Source organism: Arachis hypogaea, chromosome 17, assembly GCF_003086295.3.
Source record: "Arachis hypogaea cultivar Tifrunner chromosome 17, arahy.Tifrunner.gnm2.J5K5, whole genome shotgun sequence".
Taxonomy (NCBI): Eukaryota; Viridiplantae; Streptophyta; class Magnoliopsida; order Fabales; family Fabaceae; genus Arachis; species Arachis hypogaea.
In genome coordinates, this window is record NC_092052.1 from 109972629 (window position 1) to 109989406 (window position 16778).

At 37.5% G+C, this 16778-nt stretch overlaps 3 protein-coding genes across 3 annotated transcripts; all 3 read right to left on the minus strand.

Annotated features, from left to right (window-relative positions):
* Positions 1 to 1705: 1705 nt before the first annotated feature.
* Positions 1706 to 2294, minus strand: LOC112766566 (uncharacterized). The gene is made up of 2 exons (XM_072221952.1): positions 2215 to 2294; positions 1706 to 2099 (listed from the first exon to the last, which is right to left on the minus strand). The coding sequence occupies exons 1-2, from the start codon at positions 2292 to 2294 to the stop codon at positions 1706 to 1708; spliced, it is 474 nt and encodes a 157-aa protein (XP_072078053.1).
* A 2596-nt stretch (positions 2295 to 4890) lies between these two features.
* Positions 4891 to 7755, minus strand: LOC112767273 (uncharacterized). The gene is made up of 5 exons (XM_072223235.1): positions 7255 to 7755; positions 6550 to 7144; positions 5834 to 6475; positions 5631 to 5750; positions 4891 to 5547 (listed from the first exon to the last, which is right to left on the minus strand). The coding sequence occupies exons 1-3, from the start codon at positions 7753 to 7755 to the stop codon at positions 6021 to 6023; spliced, it is 1551 nt and encodes a 516-aa protein (XP_072079336.1). The 3' UTR covers positions 4891 to 5547; positions 5631 to 5750; positions 5834 to 6020.
* Positions 7756 to 12644: 4889 nt separating this feature from the next.
* Positions 12645 to 16532, minus strand: LOC112767295 (uncharacterized). Its single transcript, XM_025813169.2, has 4 exons — positions 15732 to 16532; positions 15578 to 15660; positions 15352 to 15465; positions 12645 to 12827 (listed from the first exon to the last, which is right to left on the minus strand). Exons 1-3 carry the CDS (start codon positions 15997 to 15999, stop codon positions 15382 to 15384), a joined length of 435 nt encoding a protein of 144 aa, XP_025668954.1. The 5' UTR covers positions 16000 to 16532; the 3' UTR covers positions 12645 to 12827; positions 15352 to 15381.
* Between the last annotated feature and the right edge of the window lie 246 nt (positions 16533 to 16778).

Consider the following 16778-nt stretch of genomic DNA (forward strand, 5'->3'; position numbering starts at 1 on the left):
GTAACCCTTGGTACCATCTTTGAATTCCAGAAAAACACATTTTCTAGATCGGGAATCCAGTTTGGTTCTGCCCTGTGTGAGGGTGCTAGCAAAGGCTAAGCAGCCAAATATTTTCAGATTAGCGAGATCAGGTAAGCGTTAAAAACGATTTGATAGGGACTGCAATTGTTCAACAAACTACTTGGAACCCGATTGATTAGGTGAACAGCATGAGCTATGGCGAATTGCCAAAAAAGTTTGGTAGTTTTGAATGAAACAGCAAAACTCTAGCTACACCCAGAATGTGTTGATGCTTGCGCTCAACAATTCCATTATGTTGTGGGGTTTTGACACAAGTAGTTTGGTGAATAATTCCACTCTTGGCAAAGTATTCTCTGAGTAAAAATTCAGGTCCATTATCAGTTCGGATGCACTTGATTTGTGCATTGAACTGAACTTTGGCAAATTGCACAAAATTTTGTAAAAGAGTTGATGCTTCAGATTTCATTTTCATAAAACAAGTCCAGGTGTATCGACTTTTGTCATCAACAACAGTTAAGAAGTATTTGTGACCTGAACTTGAAGGGACTGAGAGCGGTCCCCAAATGTCCATGTGTATAAGATCAAAACAATTTTCTGATTCACTGAAGCTATTTGAAAATGGCAATTTCTTTTGTTTCGCCATATGGCATGCATCACAAGGACTAATAGAGTTTGAATTCTTTTTGCAACAAATGTATGAAAAATCTTTCTGCATCATTACAATTTTATTCAAAGGTAAATGACCTAATCTAAGGTGCTACAGTTGCTCATCAGCAATGGGCAATGCATTTGAATGCTTATTATGAACTAATGTATTCAAGGTATGTGATGGTAATGTTGCAGAATCTAAATTGCTAGAATGCCTTACAGGACTTCTCATTGTATATAATCCATCTGCACATTTAGCTACACCAATCATCCTCAATGTAGCTCGATCCTGGATTTCACATCGTTCATCATCAATAAGCAATTTGCATTTTGAAAATTTGGTTAGTTTTGATACCGAAATCAATTTGAAATCAAATGTTGAAATGAAGAGCACATTAGTTAAAATCAGATTGTTAGAGAACATGACGGAGCCAACAATGCTACTTGTTGTTGAGCTGCCATTAGGCAATTTAACAATCAGTAGTTTTACTTTCTGATAGATAAAAAAATCATTTAGATTGAAAGAGACATGATCTGTAGCTCCAGTGTCAATGACCCAAAGAGAAGATTTTGGTCTAACTAGTGATAAAATCATTGCATTAAATTGTAATACATGGATTTTACCTTGACCTGAAATGAGTTCGGATGGGTTCTGATCCTGCTGTACATTGTGAGAAATCTAATGAGCTCCTTATCCTTTGAGAAGTGTTATCAAAGCTTGCCTTTGACTAGCAGTTAATTCAACACTTGTGGTTTCACTCTCTTCCAATTGACTAACAGAGTGGTTGCTGCCACTGATTTCACCACTTTTCTCTTCAGTAGCTGTGAAATTTATGTTTGTTTTTTACTTCTGTTTCAGGTGCGGAGGCAAGCCATGTTTCTTGTAGCAGGTATCCATAATGTGCCTCATTCTGCCACAATAAGTACACTGCATTTTGGATCCTCTGCCTCTACCTCTAGTATTTGCTCTTCCACCTCGATTTTCTTCTCTTCCTTTACCTCTTCCAGAACCATCCACATAGTTGATTTTTGCATTTTAAAGCAGAGCTTTGTAATCACTAGGATCCACAATCACGAACTGCCTTTCTTGTTGTGTAAGCAACGAGAATGCAGTGTTCACATCTGGCAGAGGATTCATCAGCATGATGTTTGATCTTACATTCGAGTATTGTTCATTCAGTCCTCGTAAGAGTCGCACAGTGTAACTCTCATCTCTATATTCCCCCATTTTGGCCAGGCCACATTCGCACGTCTCGGAGCACATGACACAATCAGGAACTGGCCTGAAGCCACTAAGTTGCTCCCATATTGATTTCAACTTGGTGAAATATGTTATTACAGTGAGTTCCCCTTGTTTCATTTGATACATTTCTTCTTCTAACTCAGCCACTCTAAATCTATCCCCCCTGGCAATATCTGTGCTTAAGGTCCTTCCATAAATCCAAAGCAACATTATTCCATATCACACTCGCAGAAATTTCAGCACTAAGTGAATAATTTATCCACGAAATCACTAAAGTGTTACATCTCTCCCAAGATTCATACAATGCATCATCCGGTTCTGGTTTTCTAATTGATCCATCTATAAACTGCAATTTATTTTTCAATTTCAACGCTAACAGCATCTCTCTACTCTAACTATGGTAATTGCTGGCATTCAAAGTAACCGAGATCAAAGGCATTCTAAGACTCTCACCTGGATGTATGAAATACGGACTCACGGGATCAGTAATCGGACTCACAACAGATCTTGAGATCCGAGCTTGCAGCGTAGAGAGTTGATTCAGTAGATTCGCGAGTTGATGAACATCCATCGATCCAGGCAGCAGTGGATTTGAGGATCTATCAGTTGGATCTCGGCCGGCGTCAGTTATTGTTCACCGCGATTTCCAACTTTCGATCGAGATCAAAAACGTCGGGAGATTAAAGACAAGGAATGTTGGAGAATTGATTCAGAGATTCATCGATGAACTCGCAGAGGCGAATTCAGAACTTTCTCTCCTAAACTCGTTGATCGAAAACTATCACCTCATCCACGCTCACCGCACCATGTGAAACGTGCACAGAGGTGATGAGCTCTCATCAATCTCTGTTGAGTGAGTTCCAGAGAGAAGGCATGAATGGAGATGAGAAGGTAAAGAATCAGAAAGAAAGAGAGAGGAGGAGCGAAGAACTGAGATGAAGAGAGAGAGAGAATGGAAAGAGGGTTCTTGAATGTGAAATTGGAGAAAAATGAATTAAGCAAGGAAAAAGAACCTCTGCAGTTAGTTACATTGTGTGAATATACATGTCCAGCCAATTAACAATTCCCTCAACTAACTTAATCAACTTGTCAAAAATGTCTAAGAGCTAACTAACTAATTACTTTAGTTACCAACTAATGCATGTACATGCTAACCAATTAAATCAGTAAGTTTTTAACTAAGTTGAATGTATGCTGAATGAGTGAATCAAGTCACAGCAATGGAGGCTAACGATGGGAGAAGAGATAGAAGAGAGAAGAGAGAGTGATGATGCAAACATGAGAAGAGATTCGAATTAGGCTTTAGATCACATTTATCGTCGAATTTTTTAATAATAAATCTGATAGTAAATTCGACAATTTTCAGCAAATTTTTACAGTGTTAATATTACTTAAATATAAATACAAAAAGTTAAATTTTATAAATTATTTTATATGAAAGATTGTTGCGTGGTTAATGTTTTTTTTTCTTAAATTTGAATCGATATTAACGAAACCTCTCTTAACGTAATGCAATGGTTCATGATTTTTTCGGGAGGAATGATAGGGTGCCAGCAATTTTTGTGATTTGTAGCCATCAAATAGCTATCAATGATGGTTTTAATGGTGTGAGATTGGTGTAAAATTTTATCTAATAACTCACTTTTCTTTATTGGTTACATACTAACCAAAATTTAACAAAATTGCTGGGACTTTTCATTTTTTCGGAAGAAAAGGAGTGAACACCCAACCCGGTCCCTGTCCTTTTACTCGATGGACATCACGGCCCTTGTCCAAAAAAAAGAGACATATCGGTCCCTATCCCATACTTTTGTGGGACTTCCCGGTCCTTCCGTCATCTCCCCTGACCAAAACAGACAAAACTTGCCTATGTGTCAGTTAACGTTGCTGAGTTGGAGGTTAATAGTCTGTTAAGTTCCACGTGGCCATTGAGTAATGGACAGGGGTCGATTTGTCCCCCTTTGGTGACCTAAAACTACGTCGTTTTAGTGGTCATTAACGTTGCTATTAGGGAATGGTAAGGGGTCGTTTTGTCCCACTCTAGAAACCAAAAACGAGGTCGTTTTTAGTCTTCACTGAAACACAATGGTTTGAAATTGATTCGACATTGCTAATCTCTCACTCTTCTCCCAACCCAAATACGAACCCTAGGAGACCATGATTGGTAATGGAGAGCGTTGTTCATCATCAAACCCACGAAGCAGAGACGATGTAGGCTGGGGCCTAAATTCTGGTGGGAGTGCTGGAGCTCCGAGGAAGAAGAAATGGGTTGCCCCAATTTGTTATTGTGGTTCTCATGCAATATTGTTCATGTCAGGGACGGTGAAGAATCCAGACAGATTATTCTTTCGCTGCCCAAAATTCAAGGTAGTTTTTGAGGGTTTAGCTAATTTTTTGTTTTTAATTTCTATTCCATAGATGATAACAAATGTTAAACTTTTTTGTAGACTGGAAAATGGCATTGCAACTTCTTTGCATGGCTAGATGATTATGTATCTTCATGTGGTGAGGATGGTAACATGGCTGTGTCATTTGGTGCATCAAAGCAGAAGCAGAATCGATTGGAAGGCCATGGTTATGTGTTGGATAACAAAGTTAATGAGTTGGAGGAAAGATTAATTGGTTTGGAGGATCAGTTAGATTACTACAAACTGAAAATGGGTGAAAGTAGATGTATTAGGTATGGGTTTAATTTGTTAGCATTTCTGGGTGGGGTTGTAATTGCAAGCTTGTTTAGAACAAGTGTGTAAGAATTTCATAGCTGAATTTTGTTATTTCACTAAGTTGAGTTGTGAACAACACTTTTGATGATGAATGAAGCAGGGATTATTGTGTTGAATTTGTAAAATTTGAACCATGGCCTGTGATGAATGTTAAATCTCATCCCTATATTGATAGATAATGGCATATATGTCATGACATAAATTTAACAAATATGCATCCTAGCTAAGTAGAACTAAGTATCTACAGTCAAAGAAAGATCCATGTTAATATATTGATAATTAAGGAACAATATAGTTGTTGAAACAACTTAACACATAAGATGCTATACAAAATATGGGCAGCAACATGGCCCTGAGTTAGATAACCAAAATATAGGGATCTCAACCAAAAGCCCTATGCCTAAAACCAGTAGTAGTAAGTAGCAAAATATAGAAATTTTTTTGAAGCAAAACATGTGTCCTAAAGGCTTGTAGCCAAGATACAAAACAGCAACAAAAAGTACTCCAAGTTCACATCTTCTTAGGTGGCCTAAGTCCTGGACGCCTGAGCCCGGGAGTGGGTACAAATTTGAAAATCCTTGAAGCAGTTCCCAAGCTTGCAGCAGCCATTGTTTCTGCTGATATTGCACCACCTCCACTTGTTGGAGTTGTCGAAGGAGTTATTGGACCATGAGTAGGATTTGCCGAAGCATGGGACGTAAGTGCTGGACCTTGTCCTAGTTGAGATTTGAACCAGAGTGTAGGCCTTGGTGCTGGTGGGGGTGTGGGCATGAAACTTGACATGTTGGGTGTTGGTGGAGGTGGGGGCCTGATAACAAGGTTCTTTAACCTTAGGGTTGGATTGGATTGAGTTGTGAAGACTACATCAGATGACCCTTGTTGAATGTTGGTTGGATTTGTAGCATGCTGGACCTACAAAGAATTTTTGTTATAGTCCCAGATAATTTATGAAAGCAAAGGTAATTAGCTTTAAAGTATTAACAAGATAACTTTACCTCCTCTGATTGTGGTGCATTTTGTGACAAAGGAATCTCTTGAGGTGTACCTTCTGGAGCTACAGCAGTTGTTTTTTTCTCTCCTTTTGGTAGTTTCTTCTTATCTTTCTTAGCTTTTTCCTAACAATGATAACAACAGCACGAACAAGAGTTAAATACATATAACAAAGGCTATTCAACTAGGACAAAACTAACGAAACAACCTTATGGTTCACACCAACTCCAGCCACATTAGTGGCCTCATTGCAGTTTCCATGTCCTCCTTCCTGCTATCATATACAACAAATGAACATTACCAAATTTTTTTTTAGCCAACTAAACCCCCGACTAAAATAAATTGAGACAGTTAAACCCCTAACCACTTAACTTTAAAGACAAATCGATCCCTACTTAGTTCCATACCTGCAGATTGGTTGTGTTCTTAGAGACATCAGCTCTAACTGAGTTAGACTTCTTCTTCGCTCCATTTGCCCTCCTTTCTTTTTTGGTCATTGGTTTCCAGTTTGGATCCATTGCAGGATTGGTGCATGTTTTATAGTAGTGTCCTTTCTGGCCACATTTGTTACAAGTGACTTCAAATGTTTTCTTTGCCTTGTTGGGATTTATCTCAGTTTCCACTGGATCGATTCTTCTCTTTACCTTTGGTCGATGTGCTGGTCGTTTAATTGGTGGAGGCAATGGCCTTGGGGCATCAGTGGGCTCCCAATACTCCTCACTATTTACAGGCTTCATTGTGTGGGCGTAAGTAGCTCTGATTGAGTCCATTGTTAGCCACGTGTGCACAAAGTCTTCAGGGTTCACACCAATTTTGTACATCGCTGCTACTGCATGTCTACAAGGCATGCCTGAAAATAGTACTCAGTTAGATGCATATTAAGATAAAGTCACAAATATATTTTAACACTAACCATGACCATACCAGTTAACTGCCAAACGTTGCAGGTGCAGGTCCTTTGTGCAAGGTTAACCCCAACCTTGTGTCCTTGCCTATGAACCTCAAAGAGGACTCTATCACTATCACCTGCCCAAATAGCTCTCCACTTACTTGCTTTAGGCTTGATGAATTCTTCCAACCTTTTGTGCTGAACTGGGGCTAGTTTTCCAGTATGATTTTCTAATTTCTTCTTGTGTAGGGCCATCTTCCTCATGACATAACACCTCAGATCATCTATCATTGTTAGTATGGGTCTTCCTCTATACTCAACTATTTTCGCGTTCCACACCTCGCACATATTGTTTGTGATGTTGTCTACTTTCGGTCCATGGCTGAAATAAGCTTTTGCCCACACAGCTGGATCAAACCTTTGTAGGTATTCCCATGCTCCCTGATTGATATTTTTCAGTTTCTCCATTGAGGCTTTAAATTTCTGGATAGTTGTCTGCCTAGCACATTCCCATACAAGCTGCTTTGTCTGCTGATCCTTGAAGTGTTTGATAAAGTTCTTCCAAATGTGAAGTACACAATTCCTATGATGTGCGTTAGGCATGACCTCCTTCATTGCCAACTCCAGCCCCTGTTCTCAATACAGTCCAATCCAATTCATACTCAAAAACTGGAAGTTCTAACAACGAATCTAAGTCAATAAAAGTACATATAAATGAAAATTAAGTCAATAAATATTACCTTTTGTTGATCTGAGATAAAGTTCCACCCATGTTGCCCAACAGCTCCCAAGTCTTCAGCCAACAGAGTCAGGAACCACTTCCAAGTGTCCTTGCACTCATTCGGTACCACTGCAAAAGCCACCACATAAAAGTGGTTGTTGGCATCTTGACCCACTGCACTTAACAGTTGTCCACCATAATACCCTTTTAAAAAGCATCCGTCTAATCCAATTAAAGGCCTACACCCCTCTTTGAACCCCTTCTTACAGGCTTCCATGCATATGTACAACCGATCAAACAGAGGGAGAGATTCAGGCTGAGGAATAACCTCCATCAGTGCTGTTGAACCAGGGTTACTTCTATGTAACTCCATCAGGTAATCCCGAATTTTCCCATACTGAGCTCTCTCATTGCCTAATACAACCTCCCGTGCAGCTTTCAATGCCCTGCTAATCATCTTTGTACTAACATGGACATTGTATTCCTCAACCATGTGTTCCATAGCCTGTTTCGGCTTCATATCAGACTATGTTAGAAGCCTCTTAACCAATTTGGATGTAACCCAGGCCCTGTCAGCTAAGTTGCTTCCAAAGTCCCTTCCACAGTTATGCTCATTAAATAGAGTTTTCACTTGATAGCACCTATTGGCACTATTCCAAGAAGTCAATATCAACCACGGACAAGATTCTCCAGCACATGCAGCCCTTACTCTTTGCTTCTCATTCTTAATGTATATAACATCCTTACCTTCATAAACAAAATAGTCTTTCAGAGCTTGTTTGAATACATCCATTGTAGGAAACATCTGTCCAACCTTAAACTCCACTTCACCATACTCAGTGTCTTCATTATATGAGTCAAATGCTGTCCTCCCCTCATCATCACTAGAAATTGGACTGTTGAAGGCTTCACTTTCGTATTCATAGGGCCTTTCATAGTCACTATCATTTTCTAAATTATTTGGGTCAATGTTGGATCCATAATGTAGCCCACCATCTACAGGGTCACTACTTTGATCCTTACTTGGGCCTGCATCAGCTGCATGAGGCCCACTTTTATCCTTGCTCCCACCATTAGACTTTCCATCCTTCAAGATATGCTTTCTCCTCACACCAGAATACTTCCTTGAGGCCACCCTCTTAGCACTACTAGGGGATATGTCTTTGTCATTACCTTTCTTCTTGTTTTGTGTTACTACTTTTTTTGGAGTAGACTTCTTATCTGTCTTCTTCTTAAGCACTCTCTCATCAGAACTAGTGTCAGAGTCCTCCTCATAACCAGCTGGAGGTGGTTTCCATGCCTCATCCTCGGCACTTTCATATCCGTCATCACAACTTGATGAAGAATCACTCAAACCAACATTTTCACCTGCCAAGCCATCACCTACCACCTCTGGCATATCTATAGGATGGTCAAAATAAATGTAAAACTCCTCACTGTTCCTGTTCTTGAGTTTGTTCTCCCTCATCTCATTAATCTCATGATCACCCTTAATGGGATGAAGCCCAGCTTCCATGTCAGAGGCCAATATGTCATACCAATACATCTCCTTATACTCAACATAACCCAACTCTTTAAATAAAACAACCAAATCGAAAAAATTCACATAATCCAAATCCATTGGTGGGAACCTCTTCACTTTACCATCCACATAACTCATATATCCCCCACTGTCTCTCACAAACTTCCCCTCGTGATGAAACACGGGAACAGCAAAATATTCAGACATTTGTAGTATAACATAATACATACATTAAAGCAGAAACTAGCATACAAATTAAATTTGACTCCATTTCAATTTCACTTTTAAATTAGAAACCCTAATTCATTTTCTAACTCCACTGACATTGTTTACTATTTCTATTCTTCCTGGACCACAGAAACAATGTACATGCCAAAGTATGGGGGACTTACTGAAAATGACAACACACATTTGAAAAGGCAATGGAAGGATCACACTAACCTGGCACGTCGCAAACGCCGTGCAATCTCCGTCCAAGCTTCAATCAAGCGCCATCAACACCAATATGTGGAGGTCAGTCAGCAACTTTGTCAGCAACACTGTCAGCACGTCGCTCCAACTTCAACAGGTCAATGATCACTACAAGGGGATGACTCTTGCTCTACTAGGGTTTTCTGGTAATTATCAGAGCAACACAATGGGCTTATATGGAAACCCCAACATCACGTTCCCTTATTCAATCAAAACGCAACGTTAATGACCACTAAAACGACGTAGTTTTAGGTCACCAAAGGGAGACAAATCGACCCCTGTCCATTACTCAATGGCCACGTGGAACTTAACAGACTATTAACCTCCAACTCAGCAACGTTAACTGACACGTAGGCAAGTTTCGTCTGTTTTGGTCAGGGGAGATGACGGAAGGACCGGGAAGTCTCACAAAAGTATGGGATAGGGACCGATATGTCTCTTTTTTTTGGACAAGGGCCGTGATGTCCATCGAGTAAAAGGACAGGGACCGGGTTGGGTGTTCACTCGAAGAAAAGCAAATTGGGAGATTTTAGAGCGGTAGCAGTATAAAAATTAAAGAGGGATCGAAGAGGGCACAATAAATGTGTATTTAATGTTACACTTCCTAGACACCCAAAAGAATGTTACACTTCCTAGTTCGTGACTATTATCCCTCTTGCTAGAACCTAGCTAGAACGTGTTCATCAATCAGCATACGGACTTTGGAAGCTAAGCAATTAAAGAAACCGCGTTATAGTGGGAAAAATGATGTCCCAAAAAGAAATTATTGTCATCCTAATAATTGTATGGATATACTTTTGGTGTGAAAATTTTCCAACCTTTGCTTTGTCGGTACGAAAGAATTTTGGATAAAATGGTAATAAAAATATTCACACGATGATATTATTTTTATATGAAAATAATATTATAAATTTTGAGATAATTAGTTAAATATATTTATTTAAATATATTAAATTATCTAATAATATATAACACTATTTTTATGTGAAAGTATTATCATGACAGTATATATTAAATGATAATAACATCATATAAGGTAGATCTATTTTTAAAGTTTTTCACACTCTATAAGACATAAATACGACATATGATATAATATGGATATATAAATATATAAATTTTAATTTTTTTAAGATATAAAAACATAGTATATATATATATATATATATATATATATATATATTAAAAAATTAAATTGTAATAATATTTTAATATTTTATTAATATTAAAATATAAATTAATTTTTTAACAGTTTTTACTATTGTTTAATTATATAAAATACTGTATTTTTATATGTAATAACATTATGGGAACATAAAAAAAAAGTTAAATCTACATTGGATCTCACTTGAATCGTCCCATCCATTATTTTTGGTTTTAGATCTTTCAAATTATTCCCGCAAGAGGTCCGGACCCATTTTTCTCGAGCACAAGTTTAGGTTCGGTCTCAATGGAAAAAGAAAAACGGAGCACCTAACAACGTATATTCACAGACTAAGAACTACGAGATCGCCCCTTTCATTCTGGGATAATGGCGGGATCGTACCATTCGAGCCTTTTTTTTTTCATGCATTTCCAGGGGTTTGGAAAAATTTGCAATAGGATTTTCCTAATCTTGGCATTGTTCGTCCAATGATCGTAGTCACGAGTACTATTTGCCGAACTTTAATATGATCAGATTTATAAGTAAGCATCTCTTGCAAAATATGAGCAACACTAAATCCTTCGAGAGCCCAATAAACCTCCATCTCACCTACACGCTATATCGATTATACCACAAAAGATTTATAGAATTAAACTATTTTTTCAAAAAGGTTGAAGCGGACAAAAATCTCCGTAGATTAAAAAAATCAAATAATAAAATTTTTAATTATTATTTTTATGTGAAAGAGTTTAATTTTTTACTAATAATTAGTTTTAATATTCGTTATCTAAAATTTGAAAGAATTTAATGTGTATACGTTTATATTTGATTAGGTGTTAAGTTTGTTATACAAATAGAAATAATTAATTTTTATACTTACTATTTAAAAATAATATTTTTTCTCTTTATGTATATAAAAATATAATTAGATAGTAGCATAAAAAAATTATATCGATAGTTATAAAGTTAACTCAAAATTTTTTTTTAAACAATTGTATTTCGATTCTAACTTTTAATCACAATATTAGTATTCTCTCTAAATTATATGTAATAAATACTTAAAGGAAGAGAAGTGAAAATATACATTAGAAAGAGAAACAATAAAAATTTAAAAATAAATAAAAAATATGCATATCATAATAATAATAATAATAATAATAATAATAATAATAATAATAATAATAATAAATTATTTGAATTCTATTATTTTGTTAATTTTATTTTTTGTATAACAGAAAGGTAGAGAAAAATAGAGAATGAGAGAAAAAAAAAAGAGAAAGATAAAGAAGAAGAATGAGTGAAGAAATTTGTTAATTTTAGAAGAAAAGATTTTGTTTTAATTGTAATAAAACAATATCTAGTAACACATTTTGATTTGTCAAATTAATTATATAAAATATAAAATATAAATTTTAAATTATATATAGAGTGGGAAGGGTATAGAGAAATAAAAAAATGGGAGAGAAGACAAGAGAATGTAAGAATGGAGTTTATTAATTTTAGAGAAAAATATTTTTTCTCAATTTTAATAATAGAGTGTCATGTGACATGTTTTGGTTATTAAATTAGCTAGTATTATATAATATATAATATATAATAGAGCTATATTTTAATTTAATTAAAATGCAATTAGAGAATATTATGTTGCACATTTTGATTATCAAATTTGTAATTAGTCATTGATAATAATATATAAAAGAGATAGAGTGGGTGAAGAAATGACAGAGATAGAGAAAGGGAGAGGGATGAAGGATGAGAAAACTTTTTAATTTTAGAGAGAAAGATTTGATTTCAATTGCAAATGAAAGAGTGACATATGACACATTTTGGTTGTAATTAAAATTAGTAATATATAATAGATATAATAAATTTAAAATATTTTTATTTTAATAAATAATAATATATATTATTTCTAAACTCATTTTAAGAATACACATTAAAAATAAGATTAGACATACTGACACATACGTGATGATATTTAAGTATATCCAAATATGTCAAAAAAATTATTTTTTATTAAAACACAATTAGACACTAAAAATATGCATGTCGAACAAGTATCGATAAATATCTTATTCAAGATATATCCAACATGTAACACCCTAACTACCAAAGTTCACACTTCCGGCTGCGCGACTCTGATAGCTCGGACATTACGACGACACTTATACTACTTAATACTAAAATATGAGCCTGTTTAAAACTTTAAACCACAATACCGCTCCCAAAAATACTTTCGTTCGATAACGTACCTCCATAAAAACCATTCAACTTACAACAACTCATAAGGAGTACATACATATATATAAGTATTATTACAAGCATTAACCAATACAATCCCTATCCCTCTTACAGAAATATATCAAGATAAAGACGAGGGTACAATAAATAATCTACATCAATACAGAACATTTCAATAACTAAATAAACTCTTCGTAACTTTTGCACCCATATCCTGAAAGGGGAAAAATGTAGGGGGTGAGAACATCATCCTCGAAAGGGTTCTCAGTAGAGGGTTTTTAGGAATTACTGTAATAGGATACGTGAAGATAACCGCACCAGTAATTCATAACCGTCTTATGCCTCTTTTCAAAAACAACGGTTTACAATGAAAGTAAAGTCGGAAATCTTTTCGGAAAGAAGAACCATTCAATTCTCAAAAACTCAAAGGCCTTTCAAAACGGTTTATCTATGCGGAACCAAAATAGCCTTTCATAATTTTATTCCAAACCAGAAACACAAAACCGAAATCAACCATCAGTTCATCTCTTTCCAACCACGGCCCTAGGCCCAAACAATCCAACCAACAACCAGTCACCACAATCCAACAGAGTCCCAGATGCAAACACAGATAGGAAGTTCAAGCACAAACAAACAGTTATTACAAGTAGAACAATTAGCAATTAATCACATAGGCAAACCAAGTATAATATGCACACCCAACCAATGTCACACAAATGCATATGATGCATGCCTGTCCCTAGTGGCTGATGATATCATCTGTCGGTTATAGAGCCAACCCGACAAGTCCTGGTAGCTAACCATTGGACTGTCCCTCTGTCGTGCATCCCCAACTCGAGTTATACTCATCATAAACTTGATCATAATCATGATCCATATCCATCACCCTCACTGGTGAATATTTATCCATCACCATCACTGGTGAATATTTATGGGGGCGAGCTCATCCGGGCCTTTCACAGTGCCCGGCCACACTTACGACATTGGGTTAACAGAGCTTCGAGTCTCAACCTAGAGCACATGGTGGCTAGCCATTGCTACTACCCAGGAAAACCCTCATCTCCAATAGTGGAAGTGCAAAAATCACAATTATCAATAATTCAGCATATACATGCATTCATTCTCATCCATGGATCAACATCCATCTCAGCCATCCGGCTTACGGTTCAGTCCAGAACCAGCCAATATTGATAATCACACACAGCCATTCCGGCTCACGGTTCAATCCAGAACCAGTCAATATTCATAATCATACATAGCCATTCCGGCTCATAATAAAACAGCACTCCCACCATTCAAAATCATCAGATTTATGAAATCGGCATTTAAGCCATAAATCATTTTCTCAATTCATTTCACTTTGAAATCAAGTTTCAACTCTTTTCAGCCTTGGCTTTAAAGATTTCATTTCTCAAATCATCTCAGGCTCATAAGCCACTTTTACTCAAGGTAAATTCCCCTTTTAAAACAATGCCACTCTCGGCATCCTTTTTCCAAAACTTCCATAATCATGGCAAGTTAAAAGCCTCTTTGAGATATTCAAAATCACCCATCCAACAATGGGATTTTATAACAAAAGTTTCTCGGCAGAGTCCTAAGTCTTTAGGGGAGAATAACATAACTCATTTTGCCAAATTCATTTAAAATCATTAAAACATTGGCTTTCCGATTTGAGTAATAAAATAGGATCTAAGCCAAACTGAGTCACATAATCATTTACTTCTTTCAAATCCGTTTCCTTTACTTAGGAAAAACCAACTTCAACCCCCATGATAAGTTCTAAAGCATTTCAACTGTTCAAGATTGTTTTAGTCTTGCAAAAATTCAGAATTCAAAGAGTACTTAAAACCTTTCTCAAAACATTTCAAAATATAACTTGTCAATAGACATTCAGGTTCTTTCAAAGCCATTGAAACTTCTTTAATTGAAACCCCCAAGTCAAATTCAAAGGCATAAACCCTTTTCTCGTTCAAACAGCTTTAAAACACAAGTTTCATCTAAATAACTTTCTCTTGAAAGAGATACAATTCCTTTCTTAAGAAGCAAGACTAAATTACAATTTCCCCTTTTACTAACTCATTTCAAAAGCATGAATCATCCTTTTCTTGATGATTCAAATAAAATAGTAGAAGTCTTTAACTAATCATTCTCCAAACAACATTTCAATAAAGACTCGGATTTTATAGAAATTTCGGCAGCACCTCCCCTAAAATTTGGACTTTGCCACCCGGTTCGGTTCCCAACTAAACCGTTTCACAATCTTTTTCAACAGCCCAAATTTCCAAAATCAGTCCAAAGCCAGCCAAAATCCAATAGTCATCTCAATTCCATATTTCAAGAAAACCGTTTCAACATCAAATCATTATCAGCCGAATAAACTCATTTCTAAAGCTTTTAAGAAACGGTTCAGTAACAATCATTTATCAAAAACCAGATCATTTAAAGCCAGCCAGGCTAAACTCAAGAGTGGATTCTATTTTTCACATCATCAAAATAATTGACTCAATTCAAACCAATCCTCAATGGATTAAACTCATTTCAAATCTTTAAAGAATCGACTTCAAACATTACGTTTCACAAGCCACACAACGATTTAGCCAAAACAACATCCATAGTCATTCGAGTCAATCAAATAATACATAAGGCAGATACAATCACCAAATACTCAATATCTCACATTAGTATCCATATGTAATAATTCCAATACATAAAACATAGTTTTTGGAAAGCGCCCCTACCTCAAAACGCAATTCCATAATCCAAATGTCTCACAGAGTCCTTTCCGCCTCAACCCGAACTGACGGCAACCAAAACCTCAGCTCCCAGTCACGTTCGCAATAACCATAGCAACACTAATCGCAACATACAATAATCAGGACTCGACCCCACATTATCAAAACTCATATTCATTAACCGAACACAACAGAATACTAACGCGAGGCTTTTCGAAACATAATTTCTTACCGGAATAACAACATGAAGCAGTTCTGATTTCGAACCGGCAGCAGCAACAGCTCCGGCGGTGGCCAGAAGCTCCGGTGGATTAACTATAGAAACCACGCAGCATTAAAACCTTCTCGAAATCCAAAAAGGCAGAAACCTCAATTAAAACCCTTACCGGAAGAGTTCTCCGGCGACGGCAGCGAGATTTTTCCGACGACAGAGGCTCGGCCCGAAGCTCCAGCGGTGGTCCGGGAAGTCATAGAACCACTCCCGGCGGTCAGAAACACAGAGGCGCAGCTCCATTCTCCGGCAGCGACACCTGCGGCAGTCTGAACCCTCTTTTGACTGTGGTTCAGCTTGCCATCACCAGCAACGGCGAGCTTGGATGGTGGCAATGGTGACGGCCGTTCCGACGGAGGCGGTGGTGTCCACGACGACGGCATAGCGGCGGCGCTGGTTCTCCCCAGCTCATCGAGGTTCAGGCCCGGTCTCTCCTCTCGTTTGGGCTCGACGGCGACACGGGCTTCAGGGAATGGCGATGGCGCGGTTACAGTGACGGCGGCAGCAGATCGGCTTGGACGAGCTTGTGGCAGGCGCGACGCCCTTCTCCTCGCGGTCGAGCTCCTTCGCGCGCGCCCCTCTCTCCCAGTGTCGTTCACTCACGGCGGACTAGGGAAGCAGAAACGGAGCTCCATCGTGCTTCTCGTTCGGAGATGGCAAGGGCGACGACGCGGTGACCCTGACGGCGACTGGGCGCAGCTCGCGGCTCCATGGGTGACAGCGAGGCCCGCCGGTGCTAGCCCGTGCCTCTCTTCCTCCCCTGCTTCCCTCTGCGTTCCCCTCCGATCTCTTCTTTCTTTGTTTTCTGTTTCTTTGTTTATGGAGAAGGGGGAAACCATGGGTGTTGCGTTCTATTGGGGAAAGGGGAGAAGATCTGCTGCTGCTGTGTATGGAGATAAGGGAACCGGGTCATGGTAACGGGTTACTGGGTTAGGGTTTCCTTATTTTGAAAATTAGGGTTAGGGGTAAATTGGTAATTTCACATAAAATTGAGAATAATATAATGATTGAAACCCAAATTAAATCCAACACTAATTATATATAGAAAATACTATTTGCTCATCAATTTCACAAATTATTTTCAATAAAATGCCCCAATCTAAAAATTAGAAATAATATACTTAATTCCTTCATTTTTCAAAATAGCAGTAATAATATTTAA